We start from the raw sequence: 27,214 nt of genomic DNA, 5'->3' as shown, positions 1-27,214 counted from the left end.
GGTGGAACAGGTAGGGGGCCATCTTGATCTGCCGGCAGCCATGAGGGGATATCCACAGGAGGGACACCTAGTGAGCTCCAGACTGAAGCGAGATCCGCAGGAGAACGTATGGTAAGCAGTTTACCGTTTCTGGAGACAGCGAGCCCAAATGGGTATAGCCACCGAAATGGCGTGGACGTTTTCCTCATGGCGTCCAGGAGGGGTTTCAGCAAGCGTCGCTTCGCCAGGGTGGATGGCGCCAAATCTTGGTACATCTGAAATGGTGTGCCTTCATACTCCAGTACCTCCATCTCTCTCTGTTTCTTCAGGAGGGCCGCAGTGTCCACATAACTTAACAGGCCGCAGATGACATCTCGTGGAGGTTCCTGTGGCTTAGGCCTGGGGCGCAGCGCCCTGTGTATCCGTTCTACCACTATTCCTGCTGCTCTATCAGGCTCCAGCAACATGGAGAAGATTTCGCGCGCCACTGTCGGTAGGGCCTCAGCCGCGATCGATTCCGGTAGGCCGCGTATGCGGATATTCCGCCTGCGACTGCGGTTTTCTTGATCTTCAAGTTTTAAAAAAGCCTCATTTAGTAAGGTCTTGTGAGTAGCCAGCACCTCCGATGCTTTTTCTTCATACGCCATCATCGAGTCTTGTGCTGTTTCTAATGCCACTACTCTTTGACCCAGATGTCTCAGGTCATCTTTTATATCGGATAGATCTTGTTTGATAGGCGAGAGAGCAGATTCCAGTACACGCCGAAGAGTCCTCTCCGAAATAGGGGGATCTCTGGGTCTCCTATCTGAGACATCGGAGCCGCTGCATGCGTCGGAGAGGTCTCCTATATCGGAGTCTTGAGCGGCAGATTCCGCCATGTTAGGGCCTTTCTGAGCCACAAGCCTCGGTGTTTTCCGGAGGTATTTCTCCATCTCTGGCTGTTTAGTGTGTCGCGGAGTCGTCTCTGAACTTCCTCTAACTTTGTCTTTGCCAGGTTTCCCCATAATAAGGCGAATTTATGTGCTTAATTAGGGTAAATGAGCCGGTCTGCTGGAGGAGCTCAAGCTCGTGCGGCCATTCAGCAGCGTGGCTCGGCTCCGCCCCTCTATAGTAGTTATATTCTTGTACATAGGGGCAGTATTATAGTAGTTATATTCTTGTACAGAGGATGCAGTGTTATAGTACTTATATTCTTGTACACAGGAGGCAGTATTATAGTAGTTATATTCTTGTACATAGGAAGCAGTATTATAGTAGTTATATTCTTGTACATAGGAGGCAGTATTATAGTAGGTATATTCTTGTACATAGGAGGCAGTATTATAGTAGTTATATTCTTGTACATAGGAGGCAGTATTATAGTAGGTATATTCTTGTATATAGGAGGCAGTATTATAGTATCACCTGAGTTACTGATGCCTCTACAATTGGCTGGGCTGTTTAAGTGTTAAACTCCTCACCCATACTCATTAACAGATATGGTTACTAAAGATATCGAAAAGGCAAGGTCATTGCAGGGGGTTAATGAACAGTCAAAGTCCACACATACATATAGGTCACTGGGTTGCTTTTTACACCCAACCTGAAAATTGTCTGCATTTCTCTAAATATGTTACATAACAGGGAACAGGATCTTCAACACTTGACACCACTAAGTCCTCCTCAGGAGGCCGCTGGAATCCTATCCTGGCAACTGTAGCCTCATGCTGTCATATCATGTGCTCCTGCTATTCAGTAAAAAAGGTACAATATCAGGTGACCTGGGAGCGCCGTCCGAGCCGGCCAGTTACCTAGCTACCGTACCACTAATCATTAACTTCTAGGCTGTTAATAAGGTCGATGAGAATCCCACACAAGACTTAAGTGTAATCAGAATAGCGTTCTTAATGAAGCTACAAAAGAAGGCTGACAATCCCGCAATAAAACATCCTTTAATATTATCAGGGACCATAAACCCTAATGGTCCCGTTTGTCAGAGGAAGTGAGAGCTGCATCTACATGCTGCAATCATTCCCTCTGTACGTGGACAAGTCATTGCTAGAGCCATCACTCCTCTTCCTCAGGGAATCATTGTTTCCAGGCAGCGGATCCGTCTTTACACGGAGATCTGCTTCACAGAAACTAGAGGAGAGGTGAGAACTAACTGATCGACAGTGGTTCACTGGAACCCCCATCAATCCCGAGAACAGGGGGTCCCGTTCCCCTGACCTGATGGAACAGCAGGCCAAGCATCCAACTGTAGTCTGCCATCTCCAGGAGGGAGAGAGAGAGAGAGAGAATTGTGCTGCTGCCGCCTGCTACCTTCAGCCTAGAAGAGCTTTCCATTCAGTCACAGCAAGCAGATCTTTTCATATTGCAGTGATTAAAGTATAACTGTCGTATTTTTTTATTTTTTTTTGGAGTATTGGATTGTGGTGATTAATATCTCCTTGATGGCCCTATTTCAACTTTTCACTGTGTATTCAATTACCCCTTAATTCCACATTTTCTTCCCTGTACTACCTATTTTTACCTGTGCTTAAAATAGGGTTTCTAGGCATGGTCCATCTATCTGTTGGACGGAGGACGCAGAAGCAGGCTGCGTGCAAGGTCACATTACTGACAGCCAGGGACTGTAAGTAAATGATTAAAGCCAGGTCCTCCCCAGCAGCTGATAACAGTGCCTGGGTTGTGTGCACTTCTCCCTGTCCCTGCACTTGGCAGACGCTCCCTCACTCAGCAGAGCTGGAGAATGCAGAGTTGAAGCAGCGCAGACCAGGGAAGGGAGATCTGCCGTCTGCTCAGTGTATAAATGAAAGCAACATGTGGTAAGAGGACCCCTTTGTGCTGCAGGAGATTAACCCTTTAGGGGGAGGGCTCTGGTTACTGACACTTTTGGGGGGCTATTGTTACTGGCTAGTGAGGGCAGGCAGGATTAGCCTCAGTGGGAGGGCAGTGGCGGCCATCTTAACTGAATAGTGAGATTGCAGTTTTATGCAGACTGGTTGCTAAGGGCTGAATCTTATTAAATATGGGGTAAGTCAGTCTAATAGTAACTGATTCTGGAATATCATGTTATTAGCAACTACATATATGAAAATTGAAATTAGGGTCTAAATGTGACAGTTATCCTTTAATGGCTGGTGGCACAGAACACCTTCAGCTACACTTGGCACAGCTCCACAAAACCTATAGATGGCGCATGTGAAGAGTAGAGGGAGGCAGAGGCCAAAACTGCCAAGTCTGACTGGTAGAGGTGAATTCAGTGCAGAAGGACGATGAGAAGACCTCATTCTACAGACTAGTCGCTGTAATGAAAACACGGCAGGCGTCCCGGACAGGAAATTTAGTGGCAGTTATAAAAATGCAGATTCGGTTCTTGGCTCGTTCAGCAGTGTCTGTACATACATAAGTGCACAGGAAGGAGGAGGCCTGACCCCCGAGGAAGGAGCACCCAAAACCAAAACGAGCGACGCCAAGAAAATCCATATGTGATGGGGAGGACAATCAAAGCAATTCTACCCAAACTGGCCTCAGTCTTAGCCTTCCACTGACCTTGAAAAAAGGTCTACAGAACTGCTGTATTCTGCCGAATTGCAACACACACTCAGGAACAACAGAAGAGTGTGCCAGTTTTCGCAGTAGCATTCTATTCATGAACCAACAAAAAGATCAGCATAGACAAAGGTCATCCATGTGCTGTCTACATCCGTGTGGCCGTTGCGCAAATTGCAAAAACATGTCCTATTCTGGTCCTTTTTGCGGACAAGAGTAGGAAGTTCTAGTGGAGAAAAAAAAATAATAATATTATATAGAATGCACATGGCCGGTATCTAGATTTTGAGAATCTGCTGTTTGTGGACTGCTAAATGGATATGGTCGTGTGCATGAAGCCTTAATGTTTTTTATTCAGGGATGATCGTAAAAGGAGTTACGAGGTTATGCAAAAAGGTCAACATATGATCTCCACATGTAATCACAATATATGCAATCCAACTCCAGCGTCTCATGACATGCATATGACCATTGTTTTAAAGAGAACAAGGAAGGGGAGCTGGGGACAAAAAGAGAGAAACAGCAAAAAAAAAAAATAACAGTCAACTGAAACTGTAAACTCTGTAGACGAAGCGCTCCTAACAAATGCCCAGAACGGTCACGGTGCCTACAGATATAGTCAAAAAATTATCCGCACTCTGGCTGTAGATTTTACTTTCAGAAAATACACAATTTTTCAGTATAATCTACTCAATAGTTGCTGTGCAGGTTTGAACGAGTTATGTCAGTCCAACTATGGCTGCAGTGCAAGAAACAATGGCCGCCCCAATTTGACTTGCGCTGCCCACACTGCAAAAACGTTGTTTTGAGGTGTTCAAGCATCCCCCCCTATAATCCTGATCTATCACCCAGCAGCGTAGCTAAAGGCTCATGTGCCCTGGTGCAAAAGTTTAGCTTGGCTCCCCCTTCCCTCAGTGCTTGCGGCCACTCTCATCAGCACCGCAAGGTTATAGGCCGTAAGGTTTGGGAAATTCAGCCCGACATTTAATCTAGGGTGCTGCAAGATGTTATTGGGGATTCTAGGGCGACGACCTTTCCAAATAAGAATGGGACTAAGAAAATGTACCTTTTTCTCATCCCGTGGGCAAAGTAAATTGGCAGCGATTGTAATATATAAGGACTACCCACATATGACAAGGGAAGATAGCGTCAACTTGCCAAGGTGTCCTTCAATGTGTATATATATATATATATATATATATATATATATATGGCATGATATTAGAATGGTGATTTGACAACTCTCGCTCCCAAATGAGAGAGGGACTTGTGAGTGTGGGTGTGCCATTGAAAAGGACAGGTGGTGGTGGTCCATCACCCTCTTGCCAGGCCCCTAAGGAGCATAGCTTCAGATGTATCCAGGTTGACGGTGTAACCTGAGAGATGCCCTATATCCATGAGGTCCTGCAGAGTCTGGGGGCAGTTTCACCTTCTGGATTCCTGATTAACAAGACATCGGCAAAGTCAGAGGCCAAGTTAATGCTAACGACCGTTGACCAAGAAGAGCATCCAAATAAATATTAAAAAGCAAGGGGGACGTTTGTTACAATGTATCAGTGCAGATGGACTTCCTAGACTCCCAAAAGGTTCAATAGATGTGTAAGGGCCAGGCACTGCCAGGGTCCATAAATGAGATTTACAGTAATAAAGTACAGCAGGTGACCCCTGGACTTTAACCACAATCACAAGTTTCAGATTATCTTCTGTCACACACACAGTCTTGAGAATTTGGCAAGGAAAGATTTTGGCGGACAAGGCCAGACATGCTGAGAGAAACACTGTGCCAGGCTCGAGCGTGGTGACCAGGTTCCTTGTGTCAATCTGACTGGTTCATATATTATATAAAATGCTAAGCAGATAAGAAGTGGTCACATTTTGTCCTCTCTCTCATGACGGCTCAGACATAAATAGAGCCCTTTTACTTGTGCCCAGAAATGGAAAAATCCAGTGGGCACCGTGCCTGATGAGATCAGCGCGTGACAATTGTCAGATAACAGAAGCCAGTATGTCGTGCATCACGTGAACAAAAGTCCTATCTTGTTACTTAAAGAGGACCTTTCAGCGTTCCGGACATGCCTGTTTTAATAGCTTTATGCATTCACCATGTAATAAGAATAGATGCTCCAGAATTGTTATGTCTGTATGTTGTCCCATTCCTGTATTATTTCTACTAGAAGTTATAAAAGAATTGCTATTAGCCTTCAGTAAGGGTACAGAGGGGAGGTAACCAGTGGGGGCGTGTACCTGCACAGTCTCCCTCTATCCAATCAGCGCTGCCATCTTCAGACTGTGCAGGTACACGCCCCCACTGGTTACCTCCCCTCTGTACCCTTACTGAAGGCTAATAGCAATTCTTTCATAACTTCTAGTAGAAATAATACAGGAACGGCACAACATACAGACATAAGAATAGATGCTCCAGAATAGTTATTACATGGTGAATGCATGAAGCTAATAAAAACAGACATGTCAGGAGCAGTGAAAGGTCCTCTTTAATACAATGCACAGTGAAAGGTGAGATAAGCAAGAGAGGAAGGGCCAAAATAATTACTTGCCCAGGCTATGGAGTAGAAGTGAATAACCTCTGGATGATGGGAGTTGTGACTAATTAGAGTATGCAGGACAAGGTTGCCTTCACCTGCCCTTGAAAGCCCTGGAGATGGAGGAGCATTTTCCTGGCAGATCCCACACAGGGTCTACCAGGAAAATGCAGTCTCTTCATTGAGCAGGACCTGCGATATGCGTGGTGACGTAACCATGTGGGAGCACGCAGTGACGTCATCGCGCACCTTCAGCAGGTCCTGTTCTGTCAAAAGAGAAGAGACTGCTGCAGTGCGAGCAAGTGGATAAAGGTGAGTTTCTCTTTTTTGTAAAAAAACAAAACCAGTGGTGGGCTATTATTTAAACCATGGGGGAAATTATTTAAGATGGGGCCCTACGTTGGGGGCATTATTAAAGCGGTAAAAAAATAATAATAAAATGATCATCCAAAAAGAAAAAAAAAAGGAAAGTAGGAGGGTGCAAGGTCCAAGTATGGCAATAGGTGCTTACCCACTTGTATAGAACAAAAATCGGACTGCACTCCAGAAGACTCTTCAATAAGTCAATGTGTTTTTATTCACCCATGAAGTGGCAAAGAGCGACGTTTCGGCTCACACATGAGCCTCTCAAGCGCTTGAGAAAGGCTCATGTATGAGCCGAAACGTCGCTCTTTGCCACTTCATGGGTGAATAAAAACACATTGACTTAGTCCTGATCAAAAGTTTAAGACCACTTGAAAAATGGCAAAAAAAAATCATATTTAGCATGGCTGGATCTTAACAAGGTTCCAAGTAGAGCTTCAACATGCAACAAGAAGAAATGGGAGCGAGACAAAACATTTTTTGAGCATTAAGTTTAATGAAAAAAACGAATAAACTGAAACAGGCTGTTTTTCAGCTGATCAAAAGTTTAGGACCACACCTCCAAAAAAACAGTAATGAGTAGCTCTGCCGTTATTGTTTATCTCTTCCAAAATTCATTTCGGCATGCTTGATGCAAGCGTTTCCATGAGGTGAGTTGGAACATTTCTCCAAGTGGTGAAGACGGCCGCACGAAGGCCATCTACTGTCTGAAACTGTTGTCCATTTTTGTAAACTTCCCTTGCCATCCATCCCCAAAGGTTCTCAATTGGATTTAGATCAGGGGAACACACAGGATGGGCCAAAAGAGTGATGTTATTCTCCTGGAAGAAGTCCCTTTACCTGCGGGCATTGTGTACTATAGCGTTGTCCTGTTGAAAAACCCCAGTCGTTACCACACAGACGGGGGCCCTCAGTCATGAGGAATGCCCTCTGCAACATCTGGACATAGCCAGCGGCCGTTTGATGCCCCTGCACTTCCTGAAGCTCCATTGTTCCACTGAAGGAAAAAGCACCCCAGACCATTATGGCGCCCCCTCCACTGTGGCGCGTAGAAAACATCTCAGGTGGGATCTGCTTGTCATGCCAGAAATGTTGGAAACCATCAGGACCATTAAGGTTAAATTTTTTCTCATCAGAGAATAAAACATTCTTCCACCTTTGAATGTCCCATGTTTGGTGCTCTCTTGCAAAGTCCAAACGAGCAGTTCTGTGGCGTTCAAGGAGACGAGGTCTTTGAAGACGTTTTTTGTTTTTGAAGCCCTTTAGTCTCAGATGCCGTCTGATGGTTATGGGTATGATATAATAAAAAAATAAAAAAATTCCTACACTACCGGGGACATTATTTTAGCTGGGAGGTCTACCATCCTGTGGGTGTTCTCAGAAGGGTGGGTCTAGAAATAACTGACAGTCAAATTCTTCCATTGTTCAAGTCAGTTTTTAACGGACATGAAAAACTGATGCAAAAGTGACATTAAAAACAGACACACGGCCAGAAAACAAATGCACACACTGATGCAAAATGGCCATGAAAAACTGAAAGTGTGTCTGTTTTTAACAGACGTTTTTTTTCACCGTCAAGTGCATGTAGCCTTATAGGGTCTGCGTACCCTGATGTTGTTATGTAGTAAATTAACAATAAAAATGTATAAAAAGGGGCATAGATGCCCGTGATGAGAACACAGTCCTACCGCTTTACAAATCACTAGTCAGACCACACATGGAGCACTGTGTACAGTTCTGGGCTCCTGCGAACAAGGCAGAGCAGGAGAGGGTACAGAGAAGGGCAACTAAAGTAATAACTGGAATGGGGGGACTACAATACCCTGAAAGATTAATCAAAATTAGGGTTATTCACTTTAGAAAAAAAAAAAAGACGACTGAGGGGAGATCTAATAACTATGTATAAATATATCAGGGGACAGTACAGAGATCTCTCCTCTCATCTATTTATCCCCAGGACTGTGACTGACGAGGGGACATCCTCTGCGTCTGGAGGAAAGAAGGTTTCTACACAAACATAGAAGAGGATTCACTAAAAGAGTTCAAGAGGGGCCTGGATGTATTTCTGGAGTGTAATATTACAGGCTATAGCTACAAGAGAGGGGTCGATGATCCAGGGAGTTATTCTGAATGCCTGATTGGAGTCGGGAAGGAATAAATTTCCCCTAAAATTTGGAAAATTGGCTTCTACCTCACAGTTTTTTTTTTTGCCTTCCTCTGGATCAACTTGCAGGATAACAGGCCGAACTGGATGGACAAATGTCTTTTTTTCAGCCTTATAAACTATGTTACTATATGGGGAGGGGAACACAGATCCCATAGTTCCCAAATGAAGGGGGAACTCCAGTTTCAAATATCAGTTGATAAGCGCCAAAAGTCCATTAATATTTCTACAGCTGGCTCTTGCACTGCAGAACCGCCTGAGGGGCCCATCTGGGTTCTGTACACTAGAAACCCCTGATGAAGGTACGCCGAAACGCGCGTTGGGGTAGCGCCATCCTGGTTGTCCCACTCCTGGTCTGTTTTTGGTGAGTCCTATCTGCTATTTCACTCCCCGGTTTCCCTCCATCCGGATGTCTACTCATTGTTAGGCTTCCTCCTTGTATGGCCGGGTGTTTATGTCTATGTCCGCGTTGGGCTCTGCAGTTATTCTGTGACTCACCTTTTCATCATGTATACACTGTTGATCTGCGGGTAGTTTATTATCATCATCTATACATATATCCCGCTGACCCTATACATTCCTGTATTCTCGTCCGGAGTGTCCCTCCCAGGGTGGCGCCGTTCTTCCCTCTCCCTGCCCCCCTTTTTTTGTTCCTTGTCTTACTGCATCTTTTGTATGTAATTTTTATGTTGTTATGCTACAATAAAATATCTATAACTTGATTATCTGGCACTCCTAGCTCCATTTTTTTCTGCAGTTCTGATATTGTACTCGGGAGCTTGTGCCGAGTTATTTCTCTGGGGCGTCACTGTGGGTATATTGAGTGAGCACGGGCCTCCTCTTCCCCTTTCGGCACCCCTGGGGTTGTCGTCCCCCCCCCCCCCCCTTTTCTGTACACTAGAAGCTGATGATTTTCCATGAGTGTTGAATGTTGTTTTTTTTGTCCATTTTTTTCATCCATCTGACATCAGCATGTCGTCCGCGTTTTTCTAAAGTACATAAATCACTTTCTTTTACACGGACCCACTAACTTGAATGAGTCCAGCATGAAAATCGGAACAAAACATTTCATGCTGCATTTCAATTGGACATGTGAATTGGCCAACGGGCTATATCAGGTCAGCGTTCAGTCCGGGAGCTGTCCATTAACATCTCAACAGCACAAGGATGTGGAAAATTGATAGTCTGAAAGAGCCCCAATGGTAACTGCACACGCGTGGGTGAGCGTATATAAGATCTGCATGAATTTCCGTGCGTATTTCTGCAGCATACCGAGTTCTAACAGCAGTTTTTGGTGTGGTATAGATGTGGTTTTGCTGCAGATCAATCCACAAAGTGTACATGAGATTTGTGTAATGCCTCGAGAGAGTTGGAGGGGTTAAAGAAGCATCACACCCTTCATCCTATGGACAATATCTTTGTTTTCTCATCCCCCACCCCTTTGAGCACAATGCAAATACACTCCAATTATGCTGGCAAGAGGAGCGGGGCTGTGACAACCCCTCATTTTTAGTAAAAAGAGGGTAGTTATCAGTTCCATTAGAAGTAACAAAAATTTGGGTTGGATCTTATGAATGCCAGATTTTCTGGAGGTAAACACTAGTAGGGAGTGGTGTGATCTGGATGGAGTAATCCTCCGATTTCATGTATTTGGAGGTTGGGGTGTGAACACGGCAGCCTTTGTGTGTTGCAGACTGTTGCCAGGTTCCTGCCGCTGCTCAGGGGGCTGCAGGCTCGCTCTCCGCACACGTCCTCCTTTGTAAGACCTAATAAAAGACACAAGCTCAGTTCTACCCCGAGGCTGCGGCGTCGCCAGGCTAGAATGACAGGACAGTGCACGGGCTGCGGGGAGCGCCATTTATAAACTGTCCACAAAAGCAAAGGAAGTTTACAAGTTTACTGTGATCAGGTCATAGAAGCTGCAGACGAGCCCAGACGGTAATCTGGATTAATTGGATTGTAAAGTGCTTGGAAGATTTTAATCTGTGCAGAACTGGACGCAGAAGGACGATTAACGCCATCATCTGTACAGGATGTATTTTATATTGCAGTCCCTTTAAAAACAGTTCTTTATCCCAACACAACAGGAGCGGACAGGTCCCTGCCTCCCGCAAGGTGCCCCTCCTAACAGTGCTGCTGGAGGACCCTGCTCCTTCCAGGTTGGGTAGAACCTGTTCCTCCAATGATGCACTTTGCAGGCTGTGACCTCTTCGTGTACGACTACACAGAGCGGTTGTGTTGTGGCTGTGATGCGGCTGAGTACCGCACAGTGGGCTCTAATTAAGCTTATTAGGACCAAACTGTTTAGTCGGTCTGCAGTATTAGGACTCATGCACACAAATGTATTTTCTTTCTGTGTCCGTTCCTTTTTATTTTGCAGACCGTATGCGGAACCATTCATTTCAATGGGTAGGCAAAAATAACGTGTGCATGCCGTTTCCGTCTGTCCGTATTTCTGTTCCGCCAAAAGATAGAACATGTCCTATTATTGTTCGTATTACGGACAAGTATAGCACTGTTCTATTATGGGCCAGATGTTCCGTTCTGCAAAATACGGAATGCACACAGACGTGATCCATATTTTTAAGGGCGTGTGTATGAGCCCTTAACGGGAACGTGGTATTGCGGGTGCTGAACAGCCATTAACCATCCAGACTGACTATACAGTGCTTCCTAATTAGTTACTACACAACTGCGCCTTGTGGTCGTACCCTGAAATACTATGTGCTGCTGTGACTATTCCATCCTATCACTCCTTTAGGCCTCTTACACACGAACGTTTTTTTTTTGTTTACGTTCCGTATGCATTCAGGTTCCTTTTTTTCGTATTTCCATTCCGCTAAAAGATAGAACTTGTCCTATTATTGCCCGCAAATCACGTTCCGTGGCTCCATCCAAGTCAATGGGGCTGTAAAGAAAAAAAAAAAAAAAAAACGGAACGGAAACAGAATGCATCCGTATACGTTCCGTTTTTGCGGAAACTTCTATTGAAAATTTTATGTCCAGCCCAATTTTTCAATGTAATTACTGTATACTGTATATGACATGCTTCCGTTTCCGATCTGCAAAAAACGGATCACATACGGAAACACTACTGAAACAAAAAACGGATCAGTTTAAAACGGACTACAAAACCATACGGTCGTGTGCAAGAGGCCTTATCCGACCAGTTTCACATAGTCAGCGTTTGGTCTGTGCTTCAGCCAAGACACAGAATAGCAAAACTGATCTAATCACTGAGCGAACACTGACCTTGCAGTTCCGAGTATACATTTTTATGGTAGCAGTCTGGCAAACAATTCTCAGAAATTCGCCACAGATAAGAGATGGAAGTTTGCAGCAGTAACCTTTCAGTGCGCAGAATAAGGAAGCGGCTCGTGGCACAAAGTTTATCGAGTCATACTAACAAGTAGAGAGAACGGGTGACACATAAGTGAACGCCAGAGAGACAGCTGACCACACAAGATTCCTCTCACCCAGATCCAGCAGCCTTACAGTTTTAACGCTCAAAAGCACCGATGAGCAGAAAATTATCAGGAAGGAAGGTTCCTTCCCGATAATTGCCTGCTCGTCAGTGAAGGAATGAGCTACATTTACATGCAGCGATCACCTCAACAGTATAGGGAAGGTCCTCATACAAATTTATTGTTTTTGGGCAGGAGATCGCGGTTCTGCCGCCCAGAAACAATGGCTGAGGTCTCCGCATAAACGATTAATTCATCCGATGAAGGAGAGTTTTGTTCTTTCATCAGGTGATCTGCAGCATCTTTACATGGGCTGAGGATCTGGAACAAGCGTTCGCCTTTACTGAACCAGAATAGAAGGAGGCAAAAACTCACAAGAGACTGGCAACGGAAGCTTCTTAAAAAGGAAGGTTTCCAAATTTACAATTTTGATGGCCTATCCTCAGGATTGGCCATCAACATTCGATTGGTGGGGCTCAGACTCTCTATAGAGCTGATGACATGTGCTGCTAAAGCACCACTAGCACATCCACAATATATATTTCCCATAGCTCTGAGTGCTTTTATTCAGTCAAAAAAAAATATTTTATATTATTTTATATATATGTAAATGAGGCAAGTAAGGAGCCCAAGGGGCTGTTACCAATGATTCAGGAGCCCAGCCATGCCCCGCATCTTCCGAATCTTCTCCTTGCTCCCCTGACGTCACACAGTTAGAGTGCTGTAATCTCGCGCATGCGCAGTTCGTTCCCTGAGGCTGATGCCATCAGAGGTAAGGAACACTATGCCGGCACGACATGCGGCGTATACTCGTGCATGCGTGAGATTTCGGCACTCTGTGTGACATCGGTGGAACAAGGAGGAGATTCGGAAGATGCGGGGGCCGGTGCTGAAATGTTGGTAACAGCCCCTTGGGCTCCTTACTAACCTCATTTGCATATATAATCCTTTTTTTTTTATTGAATAAAAGCACTCAGAGCTATGGGGAATGTATATTGTGGACGTGCTAGTGGTGATCTAGCAGCACATGTACACAGCTCTATAGGCTAAACTAGCTGAAAGAATCCCTTTAAATGGGCTGCAGCGCTATAGCCTCTTCACACTGAGTCTACTTAGTGGCAGCAGAGTATCGGATATTGCTGACCATGAATAATGTGAACCCAGAAAACCTAGTTAAATATAAAGGGACTTATACAAAACCGAAAACCCAACAACCAATGGAAGCAGATGTCACAATCACAATATTCACATTTCTCTGGAAGTCAGTCTCAGTCCCCAATAAAACCATAACGAGGAGCAGTCACTGCCTCCACCATGATCAGTACATTCCTCCCCTGACATACTCTGTGCTGCAGGGGTTCCTGCTCATTCCACTATATTACTCTCAGTCTGACTTCCCAGGATCCTGCTCTTTCCACCACAGGATCAAAAATCTCCTCCCTTGACATACTCTGTGCTGCTGGAGATCCTTCCGACACAGGATCAACATTCTCCACCCTTGTTATTAATCAGATGATCTCATGTTTACAGGAAGAAGGACATATTGTGATGAGTAGGTGCCAGACCTTCACCCTACTAATAATGGTCAGAGACAAACCAAACCCTCTAAACATTGTTCTCTGATGCAATAATAACCGGCTGCTCCTCTTATAATGCTCCCACGCAATTATACGACTCACTGGCCCTTTAAATGCCCACACCCCTATGGTAATACTCCCTTGTCTGTCAGAGTATTCATTTAAGGCGCAGCAACTTACATTCTCCTGGGCAGGGCATGGAGGGGGGTCAGCCAGAAGGGCGCACATATCATCACACTGGTCATGTTGGGAGTTGGTGCCCTCGGAGGTGACTGGCATGTGTCCTCTACGCAGCCTTAGGACGGACTCAGGAAAGGCGCTGCTCCCCTCCTCCTCTTGTGTGTTCATGGGATGTGGGGGTCCCACTTCAGTGTTCTTTATGCTGGACGAATGCCCAGCGTTGCACAAAAGATCTGCGTATAGAGAAGAAAAAAAAAAAAAAGGAACTGAATATTCATCCTTCTCGTCACTGAACCCCAAAAACATGACAACAGTACAAAAGCCGAATGGATTACTATTGTGAGCGGAGCCCTGCGACATTGTGAGCCGACTGACAACCTGCGCAGAAGAGAGCGGCACTGCCTGCCTGCACAGCTAATATCTGCCACATGCATCATAAAAGTTATTAATTCATCAAGTGCTGGAGAATCTGATAAGATCTACCCCCGACTCGGGCAAGGTCTCTTAAAGGAGAACATCATCTTATTAAAAATATTATTTGGAGCTGTAGATCCCCAGAAAAGTTAAAGGGGTGTTCTGGTTGGATAAAGTTATCCCCTATCCACAGGACAGAGGATAACTATCAGATTGATCCCATTCTTGTGATCGGTGGGGGTCCCAGTGGTAGGACCACCACCGATCTAATAAATTATCCCCCAACCTGTGGATAGAGAACTTTAACCAACCGGAATACCCCTTCAAGTCTCTGAGTTGTTCCTGTTTTACAGGTTACCGATTATACTCTAAGTGTTTCTTGGTTACATCTGAAACTGGGAAAGCTGGGTGACAAGATGGCTGCCCCTACAAATACCCAATAATGTAGTGACAATTGCTAAAACGGTTCAGCGGTCTGCAGGGGCAGACTGGGAACTTAATGTGGCCCTGGAAAAAAAAAATTATAATAATTATATAAATAAAAAAATACACACACACACACATACATTATATATATATACACACACACACACATACGGTACATACATACATCTAAAGAATTATTAGGACCACCTATTTCTCATTAATGCAATTATCTAGTCAACCAATCACATGGCAGTTGCTTCAATGCATTTAGGGGTGTGGTCCTGGTCAAGACAATCTCCTGAACTCCAAACTGAATGTCAGAATGGGAAAGAAAGGCGATTTAAGCAATTTTGAGCGTGGCATGGTTGTTGGTGCCAGACGGGCCGGTCTGAGTATTTCACAATCTGCTCAGTTACTGGGATTTTCACGCACAACCATTTCTAGGGTTTACAAAGAATGGTGTGAAAAGGGAAAAACATCCAGTATGCGGCAGTCCTGTGGGCGAAAATGCCTTGTGGATGCTACAGGTCAGAGGAGAATGGGCCGACTGATTCAAGCTGATAGAAGAGCAACGTTGACTGAAATAACCACTCGTTACAACCGAGGTATGCAGCAAAGCATTTGTGAAGCCACAAAACGCACAACCTTGAGGCGGATGGGCTACAACAGCAGAAGACCCCACCGGGTACCACTCATCTCCACTACAAATAGGAAAAAGAGGCTACAATTTGCCCAAGCTCCCCAAAATTGGACTGTTGAAGACTGGAAAAATGGTTTCTTGAACATGACAATGAGTTCACTGTACTAACATGGCCCCCACAGTCACCAGATCTTAACCCAATAGAGCATCTTTGGGATGTGGTGGAACGGGAGCTTCGTGCCCTGGATGTGCATCCCTCAAATCTCCATCAACTGCAAGATGCTATCCTATAAATATGGGCCAACATTTCTAAAGAATGCTATCAGCACCTTGTGGAATCAATACCACGTAGAATTAAGGCAGTTCTGAAGGCAAAAGGGGGTCCAACACCGTATTAGTATGGTGTTCCTAATAATTCTTTAGGTGAGTATATATATATATATATATATATATATATATATATATATATATCTCTCTATATAATCAGAGAAGGACTTGCCTACAGAAGATCCTTTTTTTGGTGGTGGGGAATTCTTCAGACTAATCAGATTAATGGAGGATTTGGGGAGGAGGAGGAGGAGGGGGGGGGGGGGAACTATAGCAGCTGCACGGGACCTTACCTCTGCAAGTGCACCTCTCAACTGAAGACAGGGGCAGGACCTTCATTCTCCACCAGACCCCCACTAAAGGGGCACAGGAGTTGGAAATCAACTTTGAAGAGCAAAAAAAAATATTATATTTTATATATTTACCAAAAAAAAACCACACAATCTCTGTGCCGCTTGTAAACTCTTCAGCTCCATACAGAAGTCTGTAGAGGATTCAGTGACTGCACACAGCTGTGCCAGGGCTGGTACCAGGCTGTCGGTCTGAGCCCTAACCTCAAGGCGATTCTGATGAGCTGGCAAGAAAATACAGAGCGAGACGGTGTGTACTGCCGGGTAAAAGGGGGGGGGGGGGGGGGGGGGCGCGCTTCTCAAGCAACAGCTTAATATGCAAATTAGGGGCTCAGCATTAACCAGGAAAGACGCTGAGGGCAGGATTAGCCAACTGGCACAGCAGGGCAGGGCCCAAGAAATAATTGAGGAGGAGGAAACGGCCACTTACTGCTTATCTAACCCCCCCCCCCCCCCCCCCCCCCCAAGATCATGTATAATACACAACATGGCGTTCAATAGGCATTACGTATAGAAGTTGGTCCATCACGCCGGTTGCATGTGCAAAAAAAGAAAGGTACAGCACGTAGCTACTATAGCGACAGTGTGGTCCAAGACTCAGATGATTGGCTCCTCCATAGACTGAGCTCCGTATCCAGTGTGCAGTCAGCACGCCGAGGACCACAACGTCCAGGCTGCAGCCCATCAGGTCATGTTAGATATTAGGTGGCCCCCCAATTCCCCCAGGTACAGTCCGTGCAGATGAAGTCCCTGGAGATCAGTTTGTTGTAGATGATTTATTATCAGGGGAGTCAGCAACATCCGAGGAAATGCTCACCTGCTGGCAAGGGAGACGCTGCCCTGCCAGCCAGAGATGGAAACGAGCAGAATCACACGCACCATGTCACCGTATAATATCCACACAACTATTCTGCTCATTCCACTATCCCAGCCGGAGCTCTGGGCCACATACACTTCTGAGCAGGGCTGGATGCAGAGGCGGCAGAGCGGCCCGGGCACTTACAGCGCAAACGCCGCCCCTGGGCACTTGCGAGCCCTCGAACATGAATAAAACAGCGTTTTTGCTACAGCTACAGTGCTATAAGCAGTGTATAATGGCAAATTCTGGTGACAGACTCCCTTTGGCTACTTTTACACTGGCGTTTTGGCTTTCAGTTTGTGAGATCCGTTCAGGGCTCTCACAAGCGGTCCAAAACGGATCAGTTGTGCCCTAATGCATTCTGAATGGAAAGGGATCCGCTCAGAATGCATCAGTTTGCCTCCGTTCCGTCTCCATTCTGCTTGCAGCGTTTTGGAGTCCGCTTGACGAAACTGAGCCAAACATCCGTCCTGACACACAATGTAAGTCAATGGGGACGGATCCGTTTTCTATGACACAATAGAAAGCGAATCCGTCTCCCACTGACTTTCAATGGTGTTCAAGACGGATCTGTCTTGGCTATGTTACAGATAATACAAACGGATCTGTTCAGGACAATGCATGCGGTTGTATTATCTGCACGAAACGCGAGTGTAAAAAGTAGCCAGAAGATTTGGGTCATTCACCCTAGAGCAGCACAGGATAAGGAGCCCGTGACACAGAGCACAGTGGGCAGCAGCTGAAGTCTATGACTATGGGGCAACGGTTGTGGAGTAATATCCTGCGTCTGGGAAGAAGCGCAAGACTAATGCCTGGAAACCTCCATCCCAGGAATTTCAGGCTGAGGTCACTACAGATGTTCAGGGGAAACGTCACAGCAAAAAAATAAAAATAAAATTATAAGTACAGAGGCGGTGGTGGCAGAGATGGTCATTATGATATACGGAAAAGCAGCAACTGTTCTTTACACCTCCCCCACCCCAGCGGAGTCACTAAACTGCCCACTGTATATAACCCCTTATAAAATGAGGGCATCTTGGGGTAAAAGAAGGAGATGACATATTAAGCATGGCTCTCCGCTCTGGAGGACTGCTGGCGCACGGTCGGCACTCCCACAGTGCCCTGTGCTGCCCACAGTTACCAGGGGGCAAGTTGCATTGCGAGTCGACCACGATTTTCTGTTAGCTGTCAGAAATAGTACATCTGCACCAGCAAGGCGCAGCTACTTGCTACTATCCCTCTGAACGCAGCTTTGGCTGTGACTGGAGTAGAGGACATGATCCACAAAATAAAAATAAAAAAACAGTAAGTACAAGGTGAAGCAATCCAACATTTAAATTAAAATTAACCAGATGAAAGCTCTAATGACTCTTGATTTCCCTCCGAGAGACAACTCTGGTAAACCTTCAATCTGCAGCGACGGAACACAAATCCCTTATTAAATATCAGCTGAACGGGAAAACAAAACCCTGCACGTGTCATCCGGTTTTATGGCCGGTCCCCTGTGATACTAATCAAGCGTATTGTCATTGGGCGGAACCTGCTGACAGTCAGAATCCAGGCAGCATTTCGGTGGCCACCGCTCAGTCAGGCTCGGCTGCGCCAGGAAATGTTTACACTGCAACCATCCAATCGCCCCAGGCGCGGCTTAACGACCCCGCTGCGCAAGACGAAAATGAAGAAAATAAACCATTATTGTGGAACAAGCACGTTACTGTAACTCATCTCCAAGAGCTGAGGGTACAGGCCAATGGACCAGGCACATAGGCACAACCCACAAGTGAAGCTTAGGTCACCTGCTTTATACCTAGGCTCCATCAGGTCAAAGCTACAAGACTCCAGCTTAGCTGCACTGTCTACTGGAGTCTGAGGTAGGCCAAAATCCACCTGCTGTCTCATCAGAAATGCTTTACACTGCAGTTCTGCTCCATGAGGGCACAGCCATGAGAAGGGACTCCAACTTAGCTGCATTGTCTAGCGGAGTCTACGATAGTCCAAAATCCACTGCTGTCTCCCCCATGCTTTACACTACAGCTCTGCTGCATATATGCACACATAATAAACTACAAACAACTAAGCATATTCCACCATCACCACATACCCTCTTCTCTGTCCCAATAGTTAGGGATATGATGACACCCCCCCCCCCCTTCCCTAAAAAGGAGACACACCCCAGCTCCTTCGGAACCTCTTGAAGCTATTTTTATTGTATACAGCCAGGTAGCTCCTTGGTGACCTGTGAGCTTTACCCCACGGGTGCAGCCCCATCCCAAAATGCTGTCACTATAAAATCTACTGAAACGAGCCGGGCAGGGAAGACCTGCAGAACAGGAAAAGCTGCCCGGATGACGACTTCTCTCTGAGGGATTTATTACTGAGGGTTACTCCTCTGCCAGCTAGGACTACACAGGGTGAGCCACCCCAAGACTGCAGTCACATCACAAGAACCCAAACCTGCACGATGTCAGGTGACATTTCTAGCACAGACTTCAATTCCGACCTCCGATTTCGTTTTTCACGGATGTGAGCTATTTGCATTTTCCACAGACAGGACAAGTACCCATTGATTTGAATGTGCTGGTTCACACATCGGTGAACCAGTAGGAAAAAAAATAATAATAAATAACAGAAGCACACCCATTAAAATCTGTGGGAAAAAAATAAAATGAATCACGGAAGCACACCCATGTGAAAAAAATACATAAAATAAAAATTTCACCCATACACCACGGATGGCATCCCTATATTTACAGGTTTCAATGGGCGTGTTGGTTCCACATCAGCTGAGCAGCGTCCGTGGAATACAGATGGCACACTGGTTCTTCACAGATGAAACACGGACGGATTTTCCACGGCAATCAAACAGACACGGAAACGTGACCGAGGCCCAAGTCTCGAACTTGTGACATATCGGCAATTGATTTTTATACTGTCCAATGGGCGTTGTAAATCCTAAACTGCACATGACCCACACCCTAAAATAGTGACTCAAACAGCAAGAAGTGCTCAGCCTTACAGGAGTGTCATAGTATAGGGCGGAGGTATCGGACCGGTGGGGCCAGCACTGCCACTGAGATAACGGAGCGGCATTCTTGTAACTGGCAGAGGTGCCACCCATAACATACCTACGCTGTGAATAGGGGACACGTTTGTTTCTTGGGATACACGCTTTTTAGGCGCCATTCACATGGTGGATTCTTCAAATGCAAAATCAGCTGCATATTCCTTGGAAGAAAGCCCTCTGGGGTCTACTGCGGCTTTTCTACTGTGAATGCTGCGGACCCGGTCGTGGTTTAGCCGCCACTGAATGGAGCTTAACCGCATCAAGAAAGAACATGTCCTTCCTTTGCATGGCGATGGCCATAAACCGCGGCCACGTGAAATGCAGCACGGCCACCCAATGGGAGGCAGATTCAGCGCAGCCATCAGCAGCTTTTTGTACCAAATGCCAACGGTAAAAAACTCAGCGTGAAAAGGGTCTTAACAGGATATTCCAGGGGTCACATGACCCAGCAGTGACGTGCCGCTAGGGGACATCAGCACTGAGGCCAGTCATTGGCTGCTGCGGCACACGTGACCCCATCCATTTGCAAGTTTACAAGAGTAATGACCGCTGTAGAGAGCTGGAGGGGGAGTGGTAGGGAGCAGGAGAGTATGGATATTCCCACAAGAACCACTGACTGGGGTGGAAATGTAAAAGTTTTAAGAGTTAAAAAAAACTGCATAAACTGGAGGCATGATGGAGTCTTGTGTTGTAAAATCCCATCCTGACCTAGACCCGCTCCAAGAGTTGATGGGTTTGTTTCAATGTATCAGTGAAGGATCATCAGCCTGTTAGTCAGGCCAGGAGAAAGACTTGGGCCTCTTGCACATGACCATATGGCTTTTTCAGTATTTTGCGGTCCGCAAAAAATACGGATGACGTCAGTGTGCATTCCATTTTTTGTGGAACGGAACAGCTGGCCTCTGATAGAACAGTCCTATCCTTGTCCGTTATGCGTATCCACTGACACACTGCAATAAAGCCCTAGCTCTGGGAGCAGAACTAGGCCAAGGCAGGTTTTCATTTGCTCCGAGCAAGCAGAGATCTTGAATATGGTGAGGAAAAGAAACAACATCTATGCGAAAGTTGCAGTACTTGTCATTATACAATGAAACCCTTTCACCCGAGAGATTTCGTCATTTCTAGGAGAGGTTCCGGATGAATCCAAATAGATTACAGATAATCCAGAAAAGGAAATAATAAAAAACAACGAGGATAAAATCAGAAATACCAAATCCAGGACTCCAGAAGATCATGGACGATGGACTGCTCTCATCTTATGACCCATCCTGAGGGGCTAAAGATGTATTACACACACACTGCCATTAGGCAAGACACGGCCCCTGATATATAGTCTTCTACTCCATTCACAACCAGAGCTGCATACAGAATTCCGTACTGAAAGACAAATCCCATGTGCACAGGGGGGCGTCACCGAGTCAGTACCTGTTGTATGCTCTACATCTACCACAATGTACGGCAGCAGACCATGCCACCCTGGCATATCCAGAAGGCAACCACTGGGACGCAGCACCAGGTACACAAGTTGCTATATACGGGGATAAGCACAGGGCAGGTCATCTGAGCCGCAGCTGCTGTACCCCCATCCTAAAATAAAAGCACATACTGGACAGAGAGCCAACCTATGTCGCTACAGGAATATAAACCACCACAGGCAGGAACAGAGCCTCGGAGATAGGTAATGATGTACTACATCAACCAGCACCTCAGAAGCTACAGAATTCATGGGGGGGGCAATCAAACCCATTACCAAAACTACTGGGGATGTCACAAAATGTGAGGCAAGGCGGTGCGACGAGTATGTTGTGTATATGTGTGACCCCCCCCCCCCCCAAATATTATCTTTATCCCCCTTTAGCATAGCCTCTCGAGCTTTTGATTGACCCTTGTGACCTCTATAGACAAAAAGATGTCAATTTCATAGACACAAAAGTCATACAAGCCCCCGATCAGCAATTTGGGGCGTCATTCAGCAAATGCATGCAATAGCGGCTGTCATTTACTAAAGGAGCGTGTCCCTTACAATGGTACCCAATGTACAGTTCTGGCCCCGTCAGGGCCTGGTGACATGTGGGACTTGCCAGATGAGATCCACTAACCGCTGACCACATTACAGCCCCTGGATAACTCATGGGAAACCCCGCGGCAGAGCAGGGCCCCGGCGGCTCCCTCTGAGGTTACATCACAAGCCATAGCTGCTTTACAAACTTTAATTGGCTTGTACATGATGCAAGCCTTTAAATCCGCACAGATATTAATGTCAAGGTCTCGCCAAGAAGAGCTGGAGCTAAAAGAGGCAGAGCGCCGCGCTATACCAGGGGCCAGACTCTAGGATTTAAAGGGGCCACAAAACTGAAGTTCAATACAAATGTCTGCCATGCTTTCGATCCCGATGTCTGAGCGGGGCTGACTACATGGGACAATAGATTACCACATGTAACGTGCTGGGACCCGAAGTGTCAGATGAGGGAAACTGTAGTAAAAGTAACTCTGGTAAATGCTGATGGTTTCTATCCTTATGTGCTACTAGCAAGGAATATAGATTTAAGGATTAGGCCTCATGCGGATCCACAAAATACGGATTGCATCCGGATTTTTTGCGAACCCATTGACTTCAATGGGTCTATGGTCTGCATTTTGTGACCAAGTATAGAACATGTGCTATCCTTTTGCTGGAACGGACATATGGATGCAGAAAACACACCGATGATCCGCGTGCTTTTAAGCATCTGTATGTCCGTTCCGCAAAAAGAGAGAATGTCTGCAAAATGCAGATCATGAACCTATTGAAAACAATGGGTCCGCAAAAAAATAAAAAATAAAAAGTGGATGACACGCAGACCGCGTCCATATTTTGCGGATCTGTAACTTACAGAACGCAAAACGGATACGGTCGTGTGCAGGAGCCCTTACCTGTGAAATCTTGTGCTCCATGTTATTAGCCAATTCATACTGGAGAGAGCCGGGCCATACGATAGAGCAGGGATGCCCCACCTGCAGCCAAACTACAACTCCCAGCACAACCTAATAGCTGTAGGCTGTGCAGGCATGCTGGGAATTGTAGTTTTGCAACAGCTGGAGGGCCGCAGGTGGGGGAATCCAATCTACTTCTCCCTGTGATCAGCCATTTCACACTACAGAAAGGCTGACTGAAGCATAGGCGAACATGTTCTATTGCCCATGTCAGGCAAGTCTAGAAACCTCCCTGACCCCCATGATTACTACTTTATGTTGCATATCTCCAGTGCTGATGTGTCACTGGTATCAGCCGCCCCTCTTATTTTAAAGCTCCAGATTGTAGGGTTGCCCTGACATGCGCAGGAAGAAGGAGACCATATAGTGTAGGGCACAGGAGGCGCAGAGGTTAAAGTAAATCATGGTATAACCCAGAAAATAACCAATCTGGAGCTCCTTTGACAGTTTTGCGTTCCTCTGTTACTCCTCCTAGAAATTTAGGATTACACTGACATGTTGTTACTAGTGTGGGGGTGTCCTTACAGATTCTGACACTGCCCAATTAGAGCTTATAGTACCACATTATGTAGGGACACACCATTGACAGGGGGGAATGGTAACTCCCAGATACATACATACATTTCTAGGAGGAATAAACTGATCTATACAGTTAAAAGAAAAGATTCGGATGTGCAAGTCAAATGTGTATTAAAGGGAACATACCAGGAGAGCTGACTGGTCCTCTAGAGAGGTCCCTCTACTTACCTCCTGACATGTCACAGCTGCTCAGTAGGGTGACCACCTTATACTGCAAGTCAGGTATTTCCAAATTGGTGCCAGAAAATTCTGTGCCAATTTACTATGGGTACCACTGAAACCAAACAGAAGAGACACTTCAGATGCCAAATCTCCCCTCATAGTGAAGGTGCTGCGGCCTAGACGTAGCTGCACCCTCTCAGAGGCCGACTTCAGACGTCTTTCCCATTCAGTACAAGATATAGACGCCGAAAAAGTACATCGGGTAAGACACTTCCACAACTTCTCCCAGGAAGTAATCACAGGGCATGCTGCCAGCTCGATATGCTACTTGGCATCAATCATTTCCTACATTCCACCCCAGTTGGCACTTATTGCCGTTATTAGAGCATCCGTAGGTGGCATCTATAAAATGCCCTCAAGAGGTGCCCGGTGCCAGGAGGACTGTCATGGAAAAGGTAGGAGCCAAAGCAAAGAACCCCAAAGGAGCAATGGGTCACAGAAGATACACACAGAGCAACCTATGGCCACTGGGAGCTGATATACATGGGCATTAAAGGGTGTCAGGTGCTGCACTCGTGTCCACATGAGGTCAGCTAAACCCACTACATTGAATGGAGCCATTGAGCCGCTGGGCCCCTTGAGAAAGAAAGTATGAAAGGAAAAATAGACCTGCTTACTTCAGGAGAAGCCACCGGCATAGGGGGCCTCACAGTGAACACATCCTGGTCAGAAGTGACCAGCAGGGTCCACAAGGCGGACAGGACAGCCAGGTGGGCACAACACGGGCAGAGGTGCATGGTAGGACAACAGTAATTATGTATTAGGAGAAGTGCCGGGCAGTATACAGGGTGACAGGGGAAGCAGTGGCGGGCAGTATACAGGGTGACAGGAGAAGAAGTGCCGGGCAGTATACAGGGTGACAGGGGAAGCAGTGGCGGGCAGTATACAGGGTGACAGGAGAAGAAGTGCCGGGCAGTATACAGGGTGGCTGGAGGAGAAGTGCCGGGCAGTATACAGGGTGACAGGAGGAGAAGTGCCGGGCAGTATACAGGGTGACAGGAGGAGAAGTGCCGGGCAGTATACAGGGTGACAGGAGGAGAAGTGCCGGGCAGTATACAGGGTGACAGGAGGAGAAGTGCCGGGCAGTATACAGGGTGACAGGAGGAGAAGTGCCGGGCAGTATACAGGGTGACAGGAGGAGAAGTGCCGGGCAGTATACAGGGTGACAGGAGGAGAAGTGCCGGGCAGTATACAGGGTGACAGGAGGAGAAGTGCCGGGCAGTATACAGGGTGACAGGAGGAGAAGTGCCGGGCAGTATACAGGGTGACAGGAGGAGAAGTGCCGGGCAGTATACAGGGTGACAGGAGGAGAAGTGCCGGGCAGTATACAGGGTGACAGGAGGAGAAGTGCCGGGCAGTATACAGGGTGACAGGAGGAGAAGTGCCGGGCAGTATACAGGGTGACAGGAGGAGAAGTGCCGGGCAGTATACAGGGTGACAGGAGGAGAAGTGCCGGGCAGTATACAGGGTGGCAGGAGGAGAAGTGCCGGGCAGTATACAGGGTGACAGGAGGAGAAGTGCCGGGCAGTATACAGGGTGACAGGAGGAGAAGTGCCGGGCAGTATACAGGGTGACAGGAGGAGAAGTGCCGGGCAGTATACAGGGTGACAGGAGGAGAAGTGCCGGGCAGTATACAGGGTGACAGGAGGAGAAGTGCCGGGCAGTATACAGGGTGACAGGAGGAGAAGTGCCGGGCAGTATACAGGGTGACAGGAGGAGAAGTGCCGGGCAGTATACAGGGTGACAGGAGGAGAAGTGCCGGGCAGTATACAGGGTGACAGGAGAAGAAGTGCCGGGCAGTATACAGGGTGACAGGAGGAGAAGTGCCGGGCAGTATACAGGGTGACAGGAGGAGAAGTGCCGGGCAGTATACAGGGTGGCAGGAGGAGAAGTGCCGGGCAGTATACAGGGTGCGGGGCAGTAGATAAGTATACAGGGTGACAGGATAGAGGGTGCGGGGCAGTAGATATGTATACAGGGTGACAGGATAGAGGGTGCGGGGCAGTAGATATGTATACAGGGTGACAGGATAGAGGGTGCGGGGCAGTAGATAAGTATACAGGGTGACAGGATAGAGGGTGCGGGGCAGTAGATATGTATATAGGGTGACAGGATAGAGGGTGCGGGGCAGTAGATAAGTATACAGGGTGACAGGATAGAGGGTGCGGGGCAGTAGATAAGTATACAGGGTGACAGGATAGAGGGTGCGGGGCAGTAGATATGTATATAGGGTGACAGGATAGAGGGTGCGGGGCAGTAGATATGTATAGAGGGTGATAGGATAGAGGGTGCGGGGCAGTAGATAAGTATATAGGGTGACAGGATAAAGGGTGCAGGGCAGTAGACAGGCGGATAGGGTGACCAGATGCCACTATGCAGGTTGTGTGAGGTGCATGTATTAAACTGCACAGGCATACACAGCATTAGACCAGTATACTGGCTGAGAAGTGGTACTGGTGCGGTATACACCTCAGAGGGTATTCAGCCAGTATAGGGGTACACTGGGTGTCGCTGGCAGTACATGTGGGTGAAGGATGAAGACTGGGGCAGGGCCATGTGATAGTGGGTGAGTAGAAGTGTACAGGGAGGCATTGTGGCAGTAGACAGGCGCACAGCTGACAGGCTGGCGGTTAGTACAGGGCTATGTCGGTAGATAATTACACAAGGACGTCATCGGAAATAGCACCGCGTCACATCCTCCGCTCTCCCGGTCTCCGCTCCACAGCGATCGCCTCACCTTCTCCCGCTTCCCGTCTCCAGCCGCTCCGCTCTTCTGCCAGTCCGGCCGCCTCTTATTGTCGCCTCCCCAGGTTGCCTGGCAGCGTCATCATGACGCCCATCGCACGAGGGAGCACTGACCAATCACAGCACTTCCAGTTGGCATGCACCGCAACGTCGGGGTTAGAAGCCCCGCCCTCGCCGCGCAGCAGGCCGGGAGGTGTAGTCCTACTCAGCCCCGCCTCTTTATTTGTTTTGCACAAACCAAGGTCGTTACACACACGTGCTTCTCACCGGCCAATCGTAGACTTCCTCCTTAACGTCCGGGTCACATGACTTGTTTCTGTGACAACCAAGACGCTTGTACAGTGAAGGGTTTATAGCGATCACCCAAGATTGCCAGTGGGAACAGTACTCAACTGTCAGGAACTTATCTGACACTTAATAATGTTCATTTTACTATATGTCTTCAATATCAATGTATAAAGATTCCTATCTTCTAGACAGAGGAAGAGAACCTTTTCTCAAGCTAGTGGCATATTTTGGAGGTCTAATGACAAGGCAAATAGACTATGCACTGAGCGCCCCCTAGTGGTGGCTGCAGCCAGCCAGTGGTATAATATACTGTGAAGGTGCCATGTTTTGCTGTGGGGCCCTACAAGATCTGTATAGCATGGTGGGAGTCATAGTTTCACCACAGCTGGAGTGCCGAAGTTTAGCATCACTGCACCTGACCAAGAAAATATTGATCTGCAGACAGCTCTTTTGGGATGTTTGACCCTCATCGGTACACAGTAGGTCTCTGGCTAGTTGAGTCACATGCCTTGGACACAGCTTAGGG

At 46.9% G+C, this 27,214-nt stretch overlaps 1 protein-coding gene across 4 annotated transcripts in view; it reads right to left on the bottom strand.

Moving 5' to 3' along the window:
- ADIPOR2 (adiponectin receptor 2) overlaps positions 1–26,482 on the bottom strand; it is a 47,861-nt gene extending 21,379 nt beyond the window's left edge. The window contains exons 1-3 of one of the 4 annotated variants that reach the window (XM_040436593.1): positions 26,393–26,477; positions 23,602–23,707; positions 13,802–14,034 (exon numbers count right to left, since the gene is read on the bottom strand). In XM_040436593.1, the coding sequence (XP_040292527.1) occupies positions 13,802–14,034; positions 23,602–23,611 (243 nt within the window). In that variant the 5' untranslated portion in view covers positions 23,612–23,707; positions 26,393–26,477. Of the gene's footprint in view, positions 1–13,801; positions 14,035–23,601; positions 23,708–26,316 lie in introns of all 4 variants that reach the window. The other 3 variants (XM_040436586.1, XM_040436599.1, XM_040436577.1) reach the window with 3 other exon arrangements.
- Between the last annotated feature and the right edge of the window lie 732 nt (positions 26,483–27,214).

Source organism: Bufo bufo, chromosome 1 (assembly GCF_905171765.1).
Source record: "Bufo bufo chromosome 1, aBufBuf1.1, whole genome shotgun sequence".
Classification (NCBI taxonomy): domain Eukaryota; kingdom Metazoa; phylum Chordata; class Amphibia; order Anura; family Bufonidae; genus Bufo; species Bufo bufo.
This window is presented reverse-complemented; position numbering and strand designations above follow the sequence as displayed.